General features: G+C 38.9%; 1 protein-coding gene across 1 annotated transcript in view; it reads right to left on the reverse strand.

The window, feature by feature from the left end:
* Positions 1-532: 532 nt before the first annotated feature.
* The window catches only part of LOC126480759 (transmembrane protein 214-B), a 152,404-nt gene continuing 127,745 nt past the window's right edge, over positions 533-25,191 (reverse strand). Inside the window, exons 11-13 of the mRNA XM_050104047.1 lie at positions 10,056-10,224; positions 1,508-1,659; positions 533-1,272 (exon numbers count right to left, since the gene is read on the reverse strand). Of these exons, the coding sequence (XP_049960004.1) occupies positions 1,146-1,272; positions 1,508-1,659; positions 10,056-10,224 (448 nt within the window). The 3' untranslated portion in view covers positions 533-1,145. The remainder of the gene's footprint in view (positions 1,273-1,507; positions 1,660-10,055; positions 10,225-25,191) is intronic.

The following is a 25,191-nucleotide window of genomic DNA, read 5'->3' on the forward strand; positions in this document are numbered from 1 at the left end:
CAATAGTCCCCCCCCAAGTATTTTGTTTATATAATTGTCACAATATTTAAAGGACCAGATCAGTTTGTGTCCTTCCATGATAATTTAGCTTTGTAATCTTTGTCTCCTCACTATGCAGTCAAAGATTTTCTTACTTTTTTGGTCCCTTCTTTTATTTCCATTTGCGACTGTAAGTTTATTTCTAATCTTATTCATCATCCATTTATGGATTACTGGAGCTTAACTTGTCAGATTCTATAATTTGAATTCCAACTGTTAGACTACTCATATTTCAAATCCTCCTCTTCACCTTCTCTCTTGCGTAATGCCACAGAATTGAGCAATTTTTCCTTCCAACATACTTGTATGTCATATTTCCTTTATCTATTCCAACCTGGCAAGCAACAGATTAAGTGCGATTGGCTTTAAACACACACATGTGCGACCCCCCACCCGCCTCCCAACACACACACACAAAATAAAATAAAAATTTCAAAGAGAATATGATGGCTTGGGTTTAATTTAATTAAACTGGTTTTCAAATAACACAAGATAACATTTCAAATAAATTTAATATCATTAATTCTCCATCACATTCATATGCAACAGCAGGTTCCTACATTGTAGAACACTGCCTTATTGCTACAACCATGCATAATAAAACTCAGTATAAATAACAAAAAATCTTTCAAATCCCTAACAATTTTACAAGTCGTCACAATATTAGTTAAAAAACTTACTAGTCACAAAACGTAAGTTCAGTCTCAAATATTTAGGAATGAGAGAGAGGCAGCACAATGCAAACTGCACTAATTACATGCCTGAACTGAAAGTCATTTTCAAAAATTACTTTCACATACAAAAAATTCAAAAATTAATCTAGTGGACCAACTTTTTAAAATTTTACAGTATACGAAATACAGACTGTCACCATTTTCTCAAATGGTGACACAGTAAGCTCAAATGATACCACACAGAATGTGTCCATAAGTATCAAGAAAATACAAAACAACAATAAATTTACAGCATGTAATTTTTATGGAAATGTTTATTAGTTGGTGAATTCACAGACTTTTTACTGGTCCCCCCTTTGCCAAAAACTATTTTGGTAAGTGATACATTTGACATGGTTTCATGTGAGGCACTAGACATTTGGTTACAACATGTCAATGTGTTTTGGACAGTGTTTGAACTTTCTGATACACCCAATCATATGTCCGCAAAGCGTAGATTTGTGTTGTATTTAGTGCTTCCAATGAATATTTCTGGATATTCTCTGGAGACAAGGAACCACTGTAAAAGACGAAACTAATTTATTCAAAAACAGACTAAAAATGTACTGTGTCGCTATAAATAAATGAACAACACATCTATACAACGATATAATTAAAATTACAGAAATATTGAAGTTAATTTTTCCACAGAGTATCGATTGTAACAACACGTACTAGGTCAACCATGTGTGAGTGTGAGTGTGTGTGTTTGTGTGTTTTACAGAGAGAGAACAAAGAAGAAATGGTATCCTTACGTGAAAACTGTATTCCTTAGCCATTCCAAGGCTACATTGACATATTCCAGTGAGCAGTTCCACATTGCTATTGTGTAATACACTGTCATGTTCCACACATTGATGGAATGCTCTTTTAGTTTCTCCAATAGACCCGGTGCATAATGATTCACCTGTAAAACACAGTCTTTTGCTGACATGTACAAAAAATGCAAAATTTAGGGCACCTGATATTTAAATATAGCACATCACCAATAATTCCATAACAATGATCTAACAAACACTGATAAGGATTTAGTGCAGCTGCTTTTATCTGGTCTACGGAATTTGGAAATCAGCTGTAAGAGTAAACCCAACTGAGTTTGAGTTTGTATGACTAGCACACTTAACAGCAAAGTCATCAGACCCACTTCTCAACTGTTTTGACAGGATGTAACTTAAAAAATAAAAAAAATCAAGACAACATACTAAGAAATATTATCCCCAAATGAACCCTGATTCACTCTTTCACATACTTACCCACACCCAAGCAAAAGCACATACCACACAAAACGCACTATACCATAATTGTATAAAACCTACTGTTAAAAATGCAAATAAAATAACAATAATAACAAACAAAACAAGATTCCCAGGATCCACGTACGCTGTTTTCCCTTCTTGCCTAGTGAATTTTTCTAGATCTCTGACAACAGAGAATGTTCCCACATGTAAAATGATCAACTGTAACTCCTCATAAATGTTATGTAGATGGTGCCCCCTCAGCATTTATTTGAATTAAGATCATCATACTGACTATAATAAGATGCTTATCACAGTGATTATAGCATTCTTCAATTATTTACAAGCTATGGGGCATAACCTGCATACAATGTATCAAAACTTTGCAGTAGGGATAGCCAACAATTCTACACATGTGCGGTGTTCTTGCACATGTGCAGAGCTCTCTCCTAGCCATACACTTCACTCACAATCACACAATACTGAGCAGGAAGATACTGGAACTGCGAATGCGAATTATTTTACATGTCAGGGCAGTCACACAAGGAACACTGAATGGGTTGCCTGCAGTTGGTTTCACATTTCTCAACCACATAGACAAAATAAAAAACAAATTTTCACTGTTCTTTATTTGTGGTGCACTGAAGTCACTATTAAATTCTTATCTGGTACAAACTGTAAGCATATGGAGAGAAGCAAATAATTTTGCAATTTTCATCTGTCAGGTTGCCAAGTAATTGGGACTTATTTAGGTTCAAACCCAAAAAAGCTTTCATGCACATATATTAATCAAAATATTGTATTAGGTTTGCAACCTCATTACCAAGACATAAAAACTATCCCTGAAGAGAACAACACAGAACTACTGGACATTTTTAATGTACAAGAATTTGTATTTTGAATGAGAATTACACTGCAGAATCAGTTACATTTGCATATGCACGGGGTGCTGCCAATTGAAATGGCAAACAGTACCAAGAACAGTTCAAAAATAGATGTAAGATTGGCAGCGTCCTCAAAAGCCCACAAAACTATCCTTGTAATTTTTTCAATGCCACAATAAATTCTTCAAAATTAGCATTTTCTTAAACACCAGATGTTCACGGAAATGGATGGTGTTTTCTGTCAGAATTTGTCCCTTCCACAATGTGATTTTTGTTTTAACTGCATCTTCATTAAATCAAAAATAAGTTGTTTCTTAGCTCGCAATGTCTTACTGTGGACAGTGAGCAGTCAACTCCGCCGAAAATACAAGGTTTGCAATCCATTCTGAATGTTCTAATTTTTTCCTGCTTTGCTTTTTCCTTCATAAATTCAACAATTGCAGGTTTTAAAGTGAAAAATAGTTCCAGGCATGCCCCTTGACTTAACTGACAGACATTACTTTGCAGTAATATTATGTATAAATGTGACACACCCTTTGTTCAATTCCACCGAAAACTGTTGTGGCTGATAGTGTAGTAATGTGTGAAATTTCAGAGATTTTACTATTTCTACCACCAAATTTCTCATATGCTCCATGCCTGCAAATCTAGCACAAAGTGCATTCTGAAGTACAGTACAATGAATCCCATGCAAATCATCTGTCAATCATTTTAACTTTTTGCCATTTCATCAACAACTAAACCTCAACATTCTTTCTGCATGGTGTTGTAATTTTCCATGGCAAATCTACAGTACCCATCAATTATGTGACTGCATGATAGTTATTGGAATTCTCATTCTTCTTCTCCATCACTCAGATTCATTTTTAAAGGCTTATGATGATAGATTGCTAGACTTCCTATTTTTGTGCAAACAGTTACTGGATTTGTTAACTTCCTTTATCTCATGAACAAATAGTGAAGGATAAAAAGTGCTGACAACACAATTCCGCCAAACTGAAGAATGTTCTGACAACTGAAAAAAATGTTGCACTGCACAGCTAAATGTAATGTTGCACTGCAGCAAGTACTTCCAAGAAGGACCGCCGAGCAAAGCCGAGACATACCACGCCTCGGCCTGTATGCATGCAGGCATTGTGTACAAGTGCACTTTTGCACACCCTGGCTGACCCTGCTTTACCTAATCAAGGCCGCAGTTAATTCTGGTCATCATCATGTTCTGCACACAGCTGAGCATAAGTTTCTGCCTCTCCATCTATCAATGTTCAAATGCGATTGATTGCCGAATTCCGCTTTATATCTTTGTGCTATCTTTGCCCTTTAGACCCAAAAAGTTTTCCAGAAATGGTCAGCAACCTCTTTTAGCACAAAGAGGCTCAAAATATCTTGACCACAGGCTTAACACTCTCTTACAAATGACAATAGTACGGAGTTATCAAATAATGTCAGACAAAATTTGCGAGTCCAAAGCATTGTTGGGTGGGAAATGTTATGCAGGGAAACATTAAACGGCGCATGTACTTTTACTGCAGCTGTTTGAATATCTGTTATGTAAGAGTCTGTGGAGAAGTGAGATGTCATTCAATTCGCACAGATTAATTATGAGACTGAGGTCACATTACAAATATACATCTTCATGTTTTCATGGTGCAGTGACTGACCCATGAAATTTTAGGTGTGCAGTCACACAAACTTTGTAACAGTACAAATAGTTCCGAAAGCTAGGTAATGTGTGGCTTTTATTTTTGTGTGTGTCTGTTGGTAGTACTATACGATATTATGTGAAGGATAGATTGCTACTCAGCATGTAGAGGAGATATTGAGTTATAGACAGGCACAACAAAAAGACTGCTAAATGAGTAAGCTTTCATCCAAAAGACCTTCTTTTGAAAAAGACAACATACACAGGCAAATACAACTCAAACATAGGTGAGCATTGTCTCTGCCCGCTGAGGCCAGGCTGGGAGCAACTGCGCACGAAGGCAGAAGCAGTCCAGGTTGTGGGGGTGAGTAGGAGGCTGTGACAGGGAGGGGGAGGGGGAGGGATAGCAGGGTAGGGGTGGGGGATTATGAAGTGCTGTTTATGGAAGCATACAGGAAAAAGGTGGGAAAAGGGTACAGCAGCTAGGTGCAGTCGAGAGGTTAGACAGAGGGTGGAGAGGAGGAGGGGATGTAACAGGAGGTAAGTATGAAGAAGACACTGAAGTGGAGAACACTGTGTTGGGCAGTGTGCTCAGCAACTGGATGGTCCAGCTGTTTCTTGGCCACAGTTTGTTGGTGGTCATTCATGCGGATAGACAGCTTGTTGGTTCACATGCCCACGTCGAATGCAGCACAGTGCTTCCAGCTTAGCTTGTAGATCACAACTGTTTTCACATGTAGCCCTGCCTTTGATGGGATAGATGACGCTTGTGACAGGACTAGAATAAGTGGTGGTGGGAGAATGTATGGGACACATCTTGCATATAATTATATTACAGAGATATGAGCCATGAGGCAAGGGGTTGGAAGCAGGGTTTGAGAGGGGACAGATGAATATATTGCATAGGTTTTTTGGGCAATGGAATATCACTGTGGGAGGGAGGGGAAGGATAGGGGGTAGGACTTCTCTATATCCAGACGGTGGGACATGGGAGACGATGGGTGACTGGACTAGGAGGGTAATTTTAGTCTGTGAAGGCTGCAGCAATGTCTTTGGTGTATTTGGAGAGGGACTGCTTGTCACTGCGGAAGCGACGGCCATATGTGGCTAGGCTTCATGGGAGGGACTTCTTGGTATGGAATGGGTGGCAGCTGTCAAGTGGAAATATTGATGGTAGTTGGTAGGTCTGATATGGATGGAGGTACTGATGTAGCAATCAGTGAGGTGGAGGCCAAAGTTAACAGTCTCACTGTCTCTGCAATGGAAATACTTTTTTACCGCCTTTCTCATCAACAGCAGAGCTATCTGTGAAAGCAGTCATGTGATCTACAAGCTAAGCTGCAACCACTGTGCTACACTCTACATGGGTATGAAACAAACAAGCTGGCTGTCTGCATGAATGGCCACTGACCCATCGTGGCCAAGAAACAACTGGACCACCCAATTGCTGAGCACACTGTGAACATAACATTCTCCACTTCAATGACTGCTTCACAGCTTGTGACATATGGATCCTTCCTACCATCACCAACTTTTGTAAATTATACTGGTGGGAACTCTCCCTGCAGTATATCCTACATTCCTGTAACCCCCCTGGGCTCAATCTTCATTAGTCACTGTCTTTCCTTCACCCACCCCTTCCCCATTTCAACTCCAGCACTACACAGCCTTCTATTACACCCACACAACCACATTATTTTTACTTCTCTACTTTTACACCCACCCATCCTCCTCCATGCCCACTGTTTAACCTTCCAACTGCACCTAGCTGCCCCACTCTCTCTCCACCTCATCCCTGTATGCTCCTACAAGCACTACTTCACTGTCTCCCACCCCTATCCTGCTATCCCTCCCACTCCCCACCACAGCCTCCTCCTTACTCCCACCATCTAGACTGATTCTGCCAACATGTGCAGTTGCTTACAGTGTGGCCTTAGCAGCCAGAGACAGTGGTTATATGGGTGCGAGGTGTGTGTGTGTGTGCGTGTGTGTGCTCTCTAATTCAGAAGGCCTTCTAGCCCAAAGGTTACTCATTTAGCAGTCTTTTTGTTGTGTCCTGTCTGTGACTCAAGATCTCCACTACATGGTGAGTAACAATCTATCCTTTACATAATATTGTATAGTACACTAATAGACGCGTGCAAAAATAAAAGGGACACACTACCTAGCTTTTGGAACTATTTGTACTACTATAAGGTTTACACGGCTGCGCACCCAAAATTTAATGGGTCAATCATGTGCCTATCAGTTGTTTTAAAATGCTACTCCTGAAGGCGAGAGACACTGAGTCTCTTGTGCCAATAGTTACAACTCAACATGTGTTCTGAGCCCATTCACATTCAGTGTTAGCATATGAGCCACATATTGCAAAGTTTTTGTCTCCTCTTTTCCTTCTATGAATTGAAAAGCTAGAGGACAAATGTGTTCGCTCAAGTGGCCATCAACTCGCAGCACTGCTCATAACAAGAGTTTAATATGTATTTCAAAGTCCACTTGTGGCCACTGACTTTTGTCTGTTCCCTTTTGTTCTCCCCTTCCCTGTCTTTGTTTGTGATGTCAATTTAGGCCAAACCAGGTATTTCTTTGTTTTCTCTCTACCACTTGCGTTGGTACTATAGATGCTACCACTGGGGAAGTTTGTGTTAACCAGCAGGCTCATTTACAACTTTATTTCAGCAGGTGCACTCATTTGAACAGTTGTTTTTGTTTGGAACCCATTGTCTGTGACCTGATTAACTTGTTTACTGACTGTAACTATGCAAAACAATGCAAATGTATGATGGTGAACGGTGCTGCAAGTCTCCTTGCATCAGCACACAATACACTTTCAGTAACACCCTTTGGTTCTTCTCTTTTCCAAGATGACGTCTAACTTATTGACTGTTCATTTCATAGTTCACACACACAAGTCAGGAGCAGTGCATGCAGCCTCTTCAACAAGAGTTCCCATTCTTGTATTTCATGAATTTTGTCTAATTATATGTCTTTTGCCTGATTGAGAAACAGGGCTGCTGTCAGGGATGCTGTAGGGCTGATCTTGTTTTCAACATACATGAACAATCTGCAACCGTTTGCAGATGACACTGTAGTGTACAGAAAACTGTCATCATTAAGCGCCTATAGGATAAGCTAATGCCTCTTCAACGTTCGAATACAGAAGCAATGTTGTGATGCTTGACAAAGTCACGTCAAATAAATATGTAGACATATCTCTGGAAAGTGGTACAAAATGGAAGGAGCTATCCCTAAGGAGAGTGGGCAACTTTGGTTTATTGGGCGAATTCTAAGGACAGTGTAATTCCTATAAATATGAGCACATATAGAACACTTGTGCGACCAGTTGGATTCTCTACCAGGTCAGATTAAAGGAGCAATTCAGAGACAAGCTGCTAGATTTGTTACTGACAAGTTTGATCAACATGCAAGTGTTACGCAAATGCATTATGAACTCCAATGGCAATACCTGGAAGGAAAATTACATTCTTTTTGCAAAATGCTATTGTAAAAATTTAGAAACATGCATCTCACATAAGAACTTTGAAGACCAGGTATGAGATAGTAGGGCTCCTACTGAGGCACAAAGAGAGACATTTTCCTTTGCTTCATTTGTGAGTAACAGGTAAGGCAATACCAAGAAACAGTACAAGGTACCCTCTGCCATGCACCGTGTACTGGCTTACGAACTATGTATGTAAATGTAGATCATGCTTGATTTCTGGCATTTCAAAAACGTTATGGGGTTTAAGATATTTCGTCTTACCTTCAGCATAACTCTCGCATTTATAGTGAAAGTGTCAAGACGTATGTCTATCAACAGAAAAGCTAATGTTTCTTTCAAAGAATTATTTCCTTGCTACATTATTTTTAGGCTTCAGTGATCCATTAGTCTGTCTACCACAGGGGGTAATGATTAAGTTTCTATTATCATTCTGAGATGAGGGGAAGGAATAGCTTCAACACAAAATTTGGCGATGGAGTTGGTCCTCCTCTACATATTTACTACTCAATGTGACATTTTCCCTACTGATGGATGACCTGATGGAGACCATGGCTGTAGAAATCTACACTTTGCATTTTGACTGTTCAAAAAACATTTTACCTTAGAAACAACTTTGCTGCCATTTCAAAAATGCCTGTCACACAATGATTTCTTCATCCAAGGAAAGAGGAAGACATCACTGGTTGCCATTCGGGAGACTATGGGGGAGGGGGCGGTGAATGGAAGGGGGGAGGATTCGGGAAGGGAACGTTTGATAGCCCGAAGCAGCAGTGTGTGTGTGTGTGTGTGTGTGTGTGTGTGTGTGTGTGTGTGTGTGTGTTTGTTCAGCACAGAATGAGCTGGTGTGATGTGGAGCAAAAACATCTCTTTGGTAGCTTCACATGGCTTTCACCTTGGCAGCCTCCTGTAACCTTATTAGGAGATTCCAGAAGTATGCTCCTGTGAAAACTGGCACCTTTCAGACTCAATCTGTTAGCACCACATGTGACAGTCCTAAAAAGCACTTGGCTTCATATTGCCCACGACGGTTACAGTTTCTTTACCTTTTTCAGTGATGGTGAATCCACATTTCCTCTGCTTGCTACCCCTCCCTCCCCTAACCTCTCTTAGTTGTAGAGACACACCCAGCACTCATGGTGATGTAGGCAGCTAAAGAAGTAATCTGATTGGCCTGCCACATTTCCACTGTTGATCAGCAGACTCTTTGAATGAGTGTGAGCAATTGCAGAACCCTGTGGTGGTTCCCTGTGTAATGTTCCAAATGTCATGCAATGTTGAAAGCTGATGAATGGATTTTTCACTTTTTCTGTTATTGCCTCAGTTGTGATGTGCTGTTCATCAAGCATCAGGCACTCCTCCTTGCAGTTTTGGGCCTTCACGGAGAAATTGTCTGCCACTTCATTCTCCAATTCTTCATCAGGGGTGGGAGGAGAGGGATGAGGGGGTGGAGGAGAGAGGTGTGGAGGGGGTTGAGGGGTGAGGTTGAGGGGGTGGAGGAGAGAAGTGTGGAGGGGGTTGAGGGGTGAGGTTGAGGGGGTGGAGGAGAGAGGTGTGGAGGGGGTTGAGGGGGTGGAGGAGAGAGGTGTGGAGGGGGTTGAGGGGTGAGGTTGAGGGGGGTGAGGGTGAGGGGGGTGAGGGTGAGGGTGAGGATGAGGGGATGGGGGTGGGGGTGAGGATGAGGGTGAGGGGATGAGAGTGAGGGGGGAGGGAGGGTGTTTGTGAGAATGCAGGTGGAAGAGAGAGGAAGTTTGGAGACAGGTTGGAGAACAAGTTGTGAGGAGGCAGGTGGAAGAGGGATGAGGCATGATGAGGCAGATGGGAGAGGGGAGTGTGAAACAGAAGAGTGGAAAGTAGACTGGTGGAGATAGAAATATACTCAGATAATTTGCAAGAAACAGCAGGCTTGAAACACATCTGTGCAAATATACATGACATACACATATGGGGGCAAAGCTTGGGGTGAAATCTACTTATGTATACAAAGACTATTAGAACTGTTACTTCATTAAAGGGCAGCAAAAATAAAGATGAGATGACACATACCCAATCAATAAATATTCGAGATGCTGCTTCTCCGTACACTCTAATGTTCTCATACCAAATTGTCACATACTCCATCGTAATGACTATTCCCTTCCAGCACAATTCTGCAGCTGGTTTAGCCTTTTCAGATGCAATAGCATAGTAATGTGGCACATTCTCTTCAGCCCATCTGGAAATAAGCCATGCACACAATATAGGTAAATAGCAAACAAGACCATATACTGTTCTAAGCTGATTTTTTTTTGTGACAGAACTACACTAACAAAACAGATCCACTTTATTTCAGCCTGCAATAAAACAACTAATCTCACAGTTTACCCTAAGTTTTATTACATACTGCTATACAAGCAGTCCATTCTCAAATTGTAATTATGTGTAATGTTACTGCAGGTAACCACTATAAAATTATGGAGAACAAAGTGTTCAGTTGACATACCACTGCAGCTTAGAGTCACTGTCATCTCCATAACTAATGATTCTAAGAACTTCTAAAGGTATAAAAACTCATTTAACGATCAGCAGTTAAATCAGGGGTACAACAGACAGATGATGTAGAATCGTTGATTTTTATATATATGGTCAACAAGCTGTAGACAATTAAATCTGCTAAGTGACCTAACAAGCTTCATTTTATCAACTGAAAAATTTCCCCCGAATTTTCAACAATATGCACAATGGGCCCACTATGGAGTAGAAAATAACTGTGTTTTTGAGACTGAATTAATATACTTACCCACAATTAACGCAATTATGGGTTAGGCATTGGCAACTCTTGAACAGAGAAAATTCAATAGCTGACGAAACAACATCTATTTAAATTCCTAACAAGAATCTTTCCTTTTGCAAAAATTAAACGGAAAATACTATTTAAAAAAAGCACAAAAAACCTGAGCAACTTTAAAAGACTGAACAGCTCATAAGATGAAAAAGGGTAGCACCGTCAAAGACTGCCAACATCATAGTGGGGAACATGTGAGTGCACTACGTTTGACAAGGTTAAGTTACATCACAGGTTACTTATTGGAAGGAAGGATCAGAAGGCAGGTACTGCCAGGAGGCTCAACTACACCTCTAGTCTCCAGAGAGGGAGGAACCTGACAACTGGCAGCAAGTACCGCAATTCACTGCCAATATCACTCGGATCTGTCGCCAATGTATTTGTCCAATGTGTCATTCAAACCATCACAGTCACAGTCACGCATCCTTTTGTTCTGAAGCAGCACTGCAGGCACACCTGGGCCTTCCAGCTTTAATCACAGACCATTAGTGGTCTCAGATGCACTTCACTGACATCAGTAACAGGGTATACTTCAACATTATCAGAGGCCCTCTCTCTCTCTCTCTCTCTCTCTCTCTCTCTCTCTCTCTCTCTCTCTCTCACACTCCCTCCTCCCCCCTCTAAAAAACACACACACACACACACACACACACACACACACACACACACACACACACGTGGTAATGAATGTCACTGAGAAATACAATGTGACCTCCCAAGGTGATATTGACTTCCGTATTGTATTTTCATCATGTCCTTCAGTAAACTCCAATTAACATATGTATAAGCCACAAGTCCAAGAATTAGCTAATTGTAGGATATTTGTTCTGGCCATTATATAACTTTCATTTCAATAGTTTGCACAAACAATTTGCATACTGTGATATAAATTGATATTAAAGAGCAGAACTTGTAGAATCTATCATGACAAGCTCAGTGAATAAATTGATATTAAAGAGCAGAACTTGTAGAATCTATCACGACAAGCTCAGTGACCTCCTCCTAGCGCCTAGGTTCAAAATGCAACATAACTTGCATAGTCAATAATGCATTGTGATTTAAACTTTGGAGCAGCTGCTTGTTTCACTTCATTCTTCACCATAAAAAAGCACATGTATCAAGATGTTTCAGTTTAAAGATATAATTAACAAGTCACATACTGACAAAAGTTTTTTAACATTTTTCACCCTTCTATAGGTTTTAGTCATAGATGTGGATGCCTACAATGCAGTAAAATATGGTAAGATTTTTGCATTAAACGTATAGGTAATGAAAAACTGAATTCGGAAACACAAGACAAATTCGTCTCTCTCCAAAAAAAAAATGTGATGCTACACTCACTCGTCCTTGTCCGAGCAGAATTATTCATTGTGTCCACCAACTACCTTACTATAACTACATCAAACTCTGTATTATGAACTATTCATGATATGTGTTAAATTTTAGACCATTATTTTGATACGACCAAACTGGATTTTTAAATTATCATTTACAAAATGAGTATTATGTACAAACTTTAGCATTATTTGCTTGATTACTACACACCACATTAAATACTTTCCAGATACCTGAATCTGGCAGCCCCTCCAGTGCAATGTCTGACTACTCCTTCAAAATACATCTACTGTTTCTTCAGTCTGCAAAAAATCAGGGCCAAACTTTTCTGTGCCACACTACGGACTGTATGATCAGCAGTGTAAAGCATTTCTCTTTCTATTGTTCACTTTATGAATATTAATTTTTTTTTCAAACTGTCATTCATTACCATAATAAATAAGAAAATAAATGTACTGTGATGCTGCCATTAGTATGTTGAACAGTTCGAAGAGCTGTCTACAAGAGGCTCCAGAGTGGACACTACATTATCCTTATTGTCCACTTCTGCGTAACACTTTTTTGCTCAATGAAGAGTTGCATAGAATATGACGCTAAAATACATTAGTGACGGAAAACAGAAAAGGTTTTTCTGTCTTTGTATCCATTTTTCCAATTTTCTATTGGAAAAGAAAACAAAAAATGAACTGTGTTTGTTGTGAACTACTGAAAAAATTTCATTACCACGTATATGTGAAAACACTTTCGAAATTATTAAACAGTTGTACAAAGAAATATGTATAATATACAAATGTATAAGTCCAGTATCCAAATTAAGAAACACAACCCCCGACGGTTTCTGTACTCTGGGAAAGCTGCTTCACAAGTCTACAACACAATTTTGTTAACGTCTCTTCATAGCTCTATAGATGACTACTGTTTTTGCTTACAGACACTGCACTTAGCAGTTGAAAACTATCAGAAGTGCAGCCAAAATCAGGGATTTTTCTTATGTTGCTCTGACTCTAGGAGTGTCTTACGAGGAGAGGCCCCCAGTGGTGGAATCATTTTGAAGCCAAATGTACGGTGATGTAGGTTAAGATCCCAGGCATCACATACTGCAGTTATTCACCATGGTGGGCCCTCAACTGCGAGTAACTGACAAAAAAATTTTGGAATTGTGTGTGATGCTCGGTAACATTAAAAACTTGAATTACAAAACCTCATTGTCAAGAGTAATGGATAGGATAATAACTTCACATCCAAGAAATTATGGAATCAAATCTCGCCAGGTAAACTTAATTTTTCATTTTTAAATCTTTATCAAAATGACTGACCACTATTTTTATTCAATTAATTGGTTCAAACATAATTTTTTATTTCTATTCATTTGTCATATTATTTTAATCACCGTATGAGCTTTTTTTATTTGTTTAATGTTTCTTTATATCATTCTTTTACCAATCAGAATTTCTGTGAATATGAAATTAATTATATCTATATATTATAATTTTTAATTATTTGAAAACGCTGATCAATCACTTAAAAAACAAAAGACCAAATAATTTATTTGTATTGACTGTGCAGTGGTGTGAAAAATGTAGTTATTGTTACCATATGTGCAATGCTTTTGTATTGTAATCATCACACAAACATTTGAAACATAACCTAAATACCTACAGCACTAAGGACAAAATAATGGAGATGAAAATTTAAATGAAAGAGAGTTAGTAAGTATAACAAAACTAGAAATAGATGTAATGAACGCAATAATTTGAACAAAAAACAGGGTGATGAAACAAAAGAAATTAATTCAAATATTAATACATAAAATTAATTAAACCTCATTAACAAACACTTAAAGTGGAAAAAGAATGACAGGAAGAAAAATGAGAGCAAATCAAGAAGTTCATATAACGATTAAAATGTGACAAAGGAATGGAAACAAAAAATTACATTTACATCAATGAATTCAATAAAAATAATGATCAAAGTCATTTCGACACAGATTTAAAAACTAAATATATAAACAAAAAATACTGCACCTGGCAGGATTTGAACCCACAACCTCACATTTCTTAAGCTATCCATTACACCACACAACCAGATTATTTGATGCAACTTTTTAAACACTGTTGCAGGTCACACGAATTTCAAAATTTTTTTCATCAATTAATTGCAAATGAGGGCCCACTATGGTGACAGTCTGCATTGTGTGATACCTAGGCTCTTAACCTACACAACCACATAGATGGTTTCAAAAGATTAATCCCACTACCAGGGAGCTCTCCTTATTAGTAGTAAAGAATGTTGTTGTTGCGGTCTTCAGTCCTGAGACTGGTTTGATGCAGCTCTCCATGCTACTCTATCCTGTGCAAGCTGCAACCTACATCCTTCTGAATCTGCTTAGTGTATTCATCTCTTGGTCTCCCTTTACGATTTTTACCCTCCACACTGCCCTCCAATGCTAAATTTGTGATCCCTTAATGCCTCACAACATGTCCTACCAACAGGTCCCTTCTTCTAGTCAAGTTGTGCCACAAACTTCTCTTCTCCCCAATCCCATTCAGTACACCCTCATTAGTCATGTGATCTACCCATCTAATCTTCAGCATTCTTCTGTAGCACCACATTTCGAAAGTTCCTATTCTCTTCTTGTCCAAACTATTTATCGTCCATGTTTCACTTCCATACATGGCTACACTCCATACAAATACTTTCAGAAACGACTTCCTGACACTTAAATCTATACTCGATGTTAAAAGATTTCTCTTCTTCAGAAACGCTTTCCTTGCCACTGCCAGTCTACATTTTATATCCTCTCTACTTCAACCACCATCAGTTATTTTGCTCCCCAAATAGCAAAACTCCTCTACTACTTTAAGTGCCTTATTTCCTAATCTAATTCCCTCAGCATCACCCGACTTAATTTGACTACATTCCATTATCCTCGTTTTGCTTTTGTTGATATTCATCTTATATCCTCCTTTCAAGACACTGTCCATTCCGTTCAACTGCTCTGACAGAATTACAATGTAATCGGCGAACCTCAAAATTTTTATTTCTTCTCCATGGATTTTAATACCTACTCCGAATTTTTCTTTTGTTTCCTTTACTGTTTACTCAATATACAGATTGTGGCATTTTTTCACACTTCTCAGTGTTTATGATGCCATGCCTCTTGTACTACATTTCCTACAATGATATATTTGTGCAGGTACATTCAGCAGCATATGTGGATACTGTCTGTGAAATATGTTGCAGACAGAATTAGTAGCAAAGAAGTAATAAATTTAAACATCAAGCATGATGTGTCAGTTTTTCCATGCATCTCACTGTTTATGATGTCATGTCTCCTGAACCATGCATGATAGCTTTGTGCTTCTTACCCCAACAGTGACTGTGTTGCCTGGCAATAGTGGTTGTGTGTACACAGAGTTTAAGATATCTGCCCATACTGTGCAGCTTCCAAATTGAGGTACTTACCAATATATCACAAACAAAGCGAGAAAACTCTGATTGATTGATTTTTCCCTCATCAGTTTTTTGAGATAGTCGTTAGGCCTGGTGCAGAATTGTATATGAACTACATTTGAAGAGAACCAATTGATAATTTCTCAGTAAATTTTTATTTTCATCTTCAGGCAGTAAAGTCTTTCCATTATATTTGATTACAGTAAATTCCCAATTTGTAAGGTAAGGGAGAAGATGCTTGACTAACCAAGAAACAGGAATAATCGAGATATCCAATGGATTGAAAATAACAGCCAACCAAGTGCAAAATACATGTTTATTGAAACTTGAAAATGATTTTAACAATTTTAAAAATGTCTTCTTCATGAGGTATTGTACCTATTAACAAATATTATGACATTGTGTGGAACAGAGGTGGAATCATTACAATACACAAAATTGCAGGAAATGTTTACAAATAATTTTACTGAGGCATACTCACTAAAAGTCATATGGCTTATAATGAGCCCAGCAAGCTCAGGTACACATAGCAAACTCTTTGCAGCATGTCCAGAAGTACACAACAAGCACTTATACATGAACACAAAAGTGTAAGAAGAGTGACTGTCGAAGCAAAAATGCTCCAAGGCAATATTATCAGTGTATGGGAGTTCTAATACTTGACGTATTAAGGTGACCCCTGACATAAGTGAATATTGTAAAAGAACGCAAGGTGATGGAGAAACTGCAAATATTCCAAAACAAATGGAAATTGGGGAAAGAGAAGGGGGAGGGAGGGGGTAGATCATTACTTGTGAAGCATACTGCTAAGGGAAATGGTCGTGCTGATAAAGCACGTTATATTAACAAATACAAAGGAGTTTAGAAAAATGTAGACACTCTTTGATAGTCAATATTAATGGAACATACCATACAATTCTTGCATGGGGGACAGGTTATTTTGTGTGTTCAATGTTACCCCCATTAGCAGCCAAACAACTTCGACGCTGCTGAACTGCTGACTGAACAATGGCTGTCAGTGTTCCTGGTGTGATAATAGTTGCACAGGACGCCTCAAAAGTTTCTGTTGCTCATTCAGTGTAGCTGGCTTCTGTTGGTAAACTTCATTTTTCAAGGCTCCCCACATGTAGAAGCCACGAGGTGTAAGGTCTGAAGATCGTGGTGGTTACTCAACAGCTCCTCTTCGACTTATCCATCGTCCCAACAGATTTTCATCCAAGTAGGCTCTTACATTTCTTTGGTAGTGAGGCGGAGTGCCATCTTGTTGTAGCTAACACCTTTCGTTTCCAAGCACCTCTCAGATGGCAGGTAAAATCGATGTTTGCAGCATATGAAGATACACTTCATCAGTTATCAGTTATGGTACCTTCAGAGAAGAATGGGCCAATCAAATCGCATGATGATAGACTACACCACACATTAACAACCACTAGATTACCACTTGCAATACCCCATTCATAGCGTGCAGCAATGATGGACTGTGCACTTTCCACTCTGCAGCCTCCACAATACGCCATATGCTTGATCAACTTATCTCGCTTTCACATGCACCCTGCTTCATAGATTTTTGAAGTGACCCAATAAAGTGTTGCGACGCAGCAGCGCTTGATGCTAGACTTTGTTTTTGATCAGCCAGACCTTCCCTTATTCACGTCATGAACAGTACTGTCAGCTTCAAATTTATCCCAAATATAATAAATTGTTTGTAATTGTTGGTTGTTGAGTTCTGTACACATTATGCCACTGTCGTCATACCTCCATCATGTTTTCATACTTCCAGTGCCACTTCAATACAGCTTTGTGTTGCTCAAACAACGATCTTACTTCATTCATTGCTGCACTGTCATCTGCTGGAAAATATGTGCCGAGATCTGTTGAGAAAGCAATGGACTCTGCTACCCCACAAAATTACAATAATATGTCATTTTGTTCAGAAGATATTAACTATCAAACAGTGTCTACATTTTTCTTGGCCCCTCTGTATACTAGAAAGGGTGGAGAGTGGTTATAAAATATCCAGTAAAATAATGAATAAAAAAAGACTCACTAAACGGTGTATACAGGTGGTCCATTGATAGTGACCCGGCCAAATATCTCACGAAATAAGCATCAAACGAAAAAACTACAAAGAACGAAACTCATCTAGCTTGAAGAGGGAAACCAGATGGCGCTATGGCTGGCCCGCTAGATGGTGCTGCCATAGGTCAAACGGATATCACCTGCGATTTTAAAAACAGGAACCCACATTTTTTATTACATATTCATGTAGTACATAAAGAAATATGAATGTTTTAGTTGGACCACTTTTTTCGCTTTGTGATAACTGGCGCTGTAATAGTCACAAACATATAAGTACATGGTATCACGTAACATTCCGCCAGTGCGGACGGTATTTGCTTCGTGATACATTACCCATGTTAAAATGTACCGTTTACCAATTGCAGAAAAGGTCGATATCATGTTGATGTATGGCTATTGTGATCAAAATGCCCAACGGGCACGTGCTATGTATGCTACTCGGTATCCTGGACTACATCACCCAAGTGTCCTGGACGACATCACCAAAGTGTCCTGACCGTTCGCCGGATAGTTACGTTATTTAAGGAAACAGGAAGTGTTCAGCCACAAGTAAAACATCAACCATGACCTGGAACAAATGATGATGCCCAAGTAGGTGTTTTAGCTGCTGTCGCGGCTAATCCTCACATCAGCAGCAGACAAATTGCGCGAGAATCGCGAATCTCAAAAACGTCGGTGTTGAGAATGCTACATCAACATCGCTTGCACCCGTACCATATTTCTATGAACCAGGAATTGCATGGTGACGACTTTGAATGTCGTGTACAAGAGAAATTATGGGACAATGACAGATTTTTTGCACGCTTTCTATATAGCGACGAGTCGTCATTCACCAACAGCGGTCACGTAAACCGGCATAATATGCACCATTGGGCAATGGAAAATCAACGATAGCTGCGACAAGTGGAACATCAGCGACCTTGGTGGGTTCATGTATGGTGCGGCATTATGGGAGGAATAATAATTGGCCCCCTTTTGACCGATGGCAATTTAAATGGTGCAATGTATCCAGATTTCCTACGTAATGTTCTAACCATGTTACTACAAGATGTTTCACTGCATGACAGAATGGCGATGTACTTTCAACATGGTGGATGTCCGGCACATAGCTCACGTGCGGTTGAAGTGGTATTGAATAGCATGTTTCATAACAGGTGGATTGGTCGTCGAAGCACCATACCATGGCCCACACGTTCATCAGATCTGACATCTCTGGATTTCTTTCTGTGGGGAAAGTTGACGGATATTTGCTATCGTGATCCACCGACAACGCCTGACAGCATGCGTCAGCGCATTGTCAATGCATTTGCGAACATTACGGAAGGTGAACTACTCGCTGTTGAGAGGAATGTCATTACACGTACTGCCAAATGCATTGAGTTGAAGGACATCATTTTGAGCATTTACTGCATTAATGTGGTATTTCAGGTAATCACGCTGTAACAGCATGCGTTCTCAGATGTTAAGTTCACAGAAGTATATGTATCACATTGGAACAACCGAAATAAAATGGTCAAATGTACCTACATTCTGTATTTTAATTTAAAAAACCTACCCGTTACCAACTGTTCGTCGAAAATTGTGAGCCATATGTTTGTGACTATTACAGTGCCGTCTATCACAAAGCGAAAAAAGTGGTCCAACATATTTCTTCACATACTACATGAATATGTAACAAAAAATGGGGGTTCCTGTTTAAAAAAAATGCAGTTGATATCCGTTTGACCTACGGCAGCGCCATCTAGCTGTCCAACCATAGTGCCATCTAGACTAGTTTCGTTCTTTATAGTTTTTTCGTTTGGCTCTTATTTCGTGAGATATTTGGCCGGGTCACAATCAATGGACCACCCTGTATATGCCTAGAAATCACGATGTTACAAGCAGGAGACAACCTAAACATAAAAAAGGGGTGGATGGATCTAAGATGGTTCATTACCAAAATATTGAACAGCAACTGTTGATGAAGTGTACATTGGACAATGACAAAATAAAAGATGTATTCTTACTGAACATAAAAGTCTGAGTAAAACAAACACAGCACGGAGGCCAGTGCCGAGTGGTACACTTGGCTACTGAGCCTGAAGTAGATGCTTAAAATATTCCAGGAAATATCTATGTGCAAGTTGAGGCTGATCATTTAAATTGTAGCCATCATTGTTCTCCAAATGTTTGGAAATTTTCAGCTCTACCCATAAATCTAATGTACACCTTTTTACTTCTTTGTGTGGGGTTATGGTATCTTCTAAATCCAGTACACAGTTTTACAAAAACCGTCATTATTTTATAACCTTGCACAAGAAACTCGACAAACTTTTACAGAAATTGTCTCAATGCTGTTAGCTACTGAGCACATCAACAATTACGGTTACAATAACTTCCCGCTCGGCTCAACAATAGAAAGTTTCCACTTTACGATAATGCATGGATTTTTAACACTGAGACTGTTCGTCAATTATTCACCTAGGGAAACAATTGAGGCAAAATAAAAGTTGTGGGAAGTGATAAATGCAATCTTGCTTAAGCGCAAGATTGCATTTATCTGGCACATGGACGTTAAAATAAGTATCTCTTTGTTTCTATGCAGTGGGAAAGAGCAAATAAGCCATACTGTCCAAATTCGCCTCGGTGTCAAAAATCACCCCTATTGACGGTACTGTAAAGAGTTTGCTATGTTTACCTGAGCCTGCGGGCTCTTTATATGCCACATGACCTATAGCACAGTTCTTTTACCCCACCTCCTTCCTCCTCCTTTTCAACATTTTAGTTATCATGTTAACTCTCCTAATGAATATGTACTTTTGAAATCGCACACGCTGCTCACTGCAGCTATGCCCAGGAGTGCCACCAACCAGAACTGACCTCCACTCTTCAGCCAGTCGGCACTTGTCATTAGCTCTGTACATGGCATACTTATGCTCTGTAGGGTCAGATGCCATGTTTTGCATTTAAATGTCATATATATACAAATCTTTCAAGCAACACACTACACGTTTTCAGATGCACTGTTAAATGTGCAGTATTTTCGAAAGTTTTGAGACAAAGCTCTATGGTGGAGAACCACCAGTTTAAATAATGTACTTTAGATGGTGAGTCACGTACATGTATTAGGCAAAGGAAACGATTCCCTCATTGGATATAGATAAAATGCGATTCTACACGAGTATGCTTCACTAAAATTATTTGTAAATGTTTCCTGTAATTTTGCTTATTGTATTGTATTGTATTCCACACGCAATGTCACAATATTTGTCAATAGGTACGATACCTTCTGAAGAAGACAGCTTTAAAACTGACAAAACTGTGGTCAAGATTTAATAAACCTGTGTTTTGCAAGTTCTTGTTGCATAGTTGCTGAAGTGCAGCCAAGGGTAGATTCTTAATCAAGATATTTTCGAACATGTTTTCGGAATGGTGTCTACCGGATGGGCAGCAGCAGCAGTGTCAGTGGCTGATGCCGCGTGCGCTCACGCGTAGGTGGGGCAGCTGTCTTCCGTGCCTTTCTTGCTTAGCATCCGCAGCTGCTCCTAGTGGCTGACAACGTGCTCTGCCCGTCCCTGTGTCAGTGTGACACATGCAGCCCCCCCCCCCCTTTCGTATGAATAATCGTGATCTGCAAATTGGATAATCTGCACATGAACAATCAGGAGTACACTGTATTATAAATGTTTTGCAGGAAAGAGGACAATTTTAGCTTTATGTATAGGGAAACAGGACAAGAAAAGACTCAGTACTGTTTCCTTTGGTACACCTGGGATTATTCCCCACTCTAAAAGATGAATTTGCCGTATGTGATACGGTGTGCATGACCACTTCATTTACAAAATGCCTCTCCCCACATACATTTCTAAAATCTTTAACCAACTACTAGGAGAGGGTACAGTTAAAATAATAATATCCAGATACTGAAACAACCATTCCACTCTCCTGTCCTTAAGACTAATCTCTTGGACTTAACTCCCCCACAAGTAAACACTAATCAGAACATTTTTAAATTGAGCACAGATCCTTTTCTGTTATATGGTCACCTATCTCGTTAGTTCCTGAGAAGAGGTACTTTCAGGTCTATTCTTTACTAAGTTATAAGTCTTCATCTCTCATCTTTTCATTGTTACGAGTTTTACACAATTTCTATGAACACCTGTTTCTTTCTCCAATCACATTTCATGCAATGTCTTGTGCAGTCAAATCGAATGATTGCGTCCTTTTACTGTGTGCAGTTAGTATACATTGTGTTCCTACATTTTATGTTGTCACTTTTTCATATTAACAGAATCTTCCGTCGGTTCTTGGTAGAACAACATTATAATAAATGAAAAGCACCAATTTGCTTTTCATTTATTACTGTCACTTTTTCTGCGGTAATTGGAAAGAAACACAGGAACTTCTCAGATCCTCTTAATAATACCCGCTATGTTATCCCCACAATACCTTATACAGGATGTCTAAGGAAATATCATACGATCCTGTAAGAAGTAATATTGATCAGAACAAGAGCAACGGTTCCTCTAATTACATGTTCAGAAGCCAACACCTGCTGGGTTATGGACATTATACTTGTGATTATAATGTGCAGAATTCAGATAAACAAGAGATGGCTTAGTAAATTATCACAATACACACATGTTGGCAGGAGCAAATCGTGGAGCACTCATCGAGGTAAACAAAATGATCATATGGCCTTACTGGTCAGGAGACCCCCCCCCCCCCCGTGCAAGTTTTTCTACTGACTTCACTTTGACAACATGTGTGTTGATGAAGATAAGATGAAATAGTTAGAACAATACAAACACTCAATCCCCAAATGAAGAAAATTGCTGATTCGGTCAGGTGTCCCGCGATCTAGAGGCAGTGACATTGAGACACCACGGCATTTTCTACGGATTGCATGACCGTTTCTCACTGAAACGTTTTATGGGTGACGGATTGGTCAAGGTGGTCTGGTAGCATGGCCTTCCCATTCACTAGACCTGAATTCTTCACATTTCTGGCTACGGGGACTTTTAAAGGCACTGGTGTATGCACAATCAATATGACGCAATCCAAATGGAACCAGGTGTATTTGAAAGACTGCCTACTTCTATGAGACAGGCAGATGGGATTGAGAGGACAGATTGACCCCATATCTCAAAAGGCTGAACATAGAAGCAATATCTTTTGGATGTTGTAGCACTACTTATTTTCTGTGGTTGCTAAGAAAAACTGGAAAAGTTTTGTTATTACCCAAATGTGTTTCAAAAATTTGTGTGCTGTCTTCAGTGGGAATATCGATTATTTTCTGATTATTATTGGTACACATTAATCTCTTGTTAGGTTACGGGTCATTCCGTGTCAAGAGTCCTAGTTTAGAACATGCTCCCAGCTCTACCACCTTCAATTTGTACTGTCTGTACCTGACAGATCTGTACAAACTCCTGCAAAGTTTCAGGTTCAGCTATTGAGGTACTAGGGGCATTTTTGTGAAGACCGCTTTTTCAGAGACCAAAAAATCACAAAGAAATCTTCAAGTTTGCATGCCATTCTTCCTTCTGGGCATGTGGCATAACTTTTTATGCTCAACACATCAATGATGCAAGTAAAGTTCAGAAAGCAATGCTTTTGGCATAATCTCAGTTCAAAGTGGGCAACAAACAAAGTCATGACAAATTTGCTCCACAGTTTAACAAGTAATTAGTAGTGAGGAAAGGGGCACTATGAACTTGGTCTACTATTGTCTGGCTGGCTGTTAAGACATTTCACAAATTAAGGCCTAGCTTGTATGCTTAATTACAGTGCTACCATTTTGTAAATTTGCTATAATAATAATAATAATAATAATAATAAAAACAAATTATACCAGCATTCAATGTCATATCTCAAAAGGGACACCTACCACATTACATCATTAACACCAGTCAAGCGAGAACATTGCATTCTATTAGACATACATATTTCCATTTTGAAGTACCTTTGGGTAAGGTGCAAAAATTTCGCCTAAAATATTAAATTTTGATCATTAAGTATTCATTGTGCAGTTTATTTGGTGATAAATAAAAATTTAAACCTGTTTGTGATAGGATCATTGCTACATTTAACTGCACTAAAAACTGCTACATAACTCTTTTGTGAATAATAATAATAATTGCATGCTATTGATTTTATTTCTTTTCTTTATTTAGGACTCGACAATTTGATGTTAATGCCTGAAGCTAATCAAGTTATTGTTAAAATGGAGAAAAGTTCAAGTCAATGCATGCAGATACAGAAATGCTGATTCCCCATGCCATTTAATGACATACAGTGCCTTAAAAGGGCAAAGCTGTAAATGAACTTTCATTAGAACAACAAGAGTTGCTTAATTGACGGAGTGATTTGCACACTACTGAAAATAGTCAACTATGCTTCCATCATGAAGTGATACTCCTACAAAGGTTTGAATTTTCACAAATATTATGCTGCAACCCTTTTGGTAAGAAAATCCACACTGCATGAAAAAGTATGCGCTCAGTCAACATGGAAACAGCTGGCCAGCTAAAAGGGATAATCACATCTAATATTAAACCAGGTCAAAAACTGTGCCCATCCTGTATAAAAGATTTGATACAATGAAATATTCACAAATGGAAGTCATACCTCAATCAGATGAAGATGATCAGACTAATGTCTCTCACAATTTGAATGCGAGCTTTTTTGTTAAAATTTCAACAAATTGGTGCAAGGGTTGAAAAAGGTAATACAAAGCAAAAAATACAGGTTAAGGTACAATTATTAAGAAAATTGCAGCAGTTGGAGCATATGATTCCAGTGAATTGGAGCAATCATGCACAAGCTAGCAATGCTTGACTTGTTTAGATTACAACCAGCTAATCCAAGAATTTGAAGAAAAATTACATATATCAAATCATAATGAAAAAAATTCTAATATTGACCTTAGTTCCCCAAAGCTGGTCTATCAAAAATATTATGGAAGAATTTTGTGTTCCAGAAGGAATGGTATGAAAGGCTAGAAAGCTAAAAGCTGAACACAGTATACTTGCACAGCCCCAAGGGAAATGTGGAAAAAAGCTTAATAAGACTGTGAAGCCAAGAGTCTCACAATATTTTCATGATGGAAGAATTTAGCCAGATTTTTCCAGGTAAAAAGGACTGTATTACTGCTCGAACAGATGGAGAAAAGATTAAAAGACAAAAGTACTTGTTACTGAGCAACTTTGCGGTAATAAAAATGGACCGGAAATTGGATTTTCCAAATTCTGTGAATTAAGGCCAAAGTGGTGTGTGACTAGGTACAGCTGGTTCACATTCAGTTTGCATCTATACAATACATCAAAATGTGAAACTAACATTGGCACACAGTCCAATAAAAGATTATAAAATTTTACTGAGCAAAATTGTAAGTTGGAAAAGAAGGATGGCATGGTTCATCACTGTCCATGAACAGAGCCTCCAAAGGAATATTTGGAAAGTGTTTTTGCAGATACTGATACTGAGGGTCCAATTCAGTTTAAACAATGA

Source organism: Schistocerca serialis, chromosome 5 (assembly GCF_023864345.2).
Source record: "Schistocerca serialis cubense isolate TAMUIC-IGC-003099 chromosome 5, iqSchSeri2.2, whole genome shotgun sequence".
In the NCBI taxonomy this organism is placed as follows: Eukaryota; Metazoa; Arthropoda; class Insecta; order Orthoptera; family Acrididae; genus Schistocerca; species Schistocerca serialis.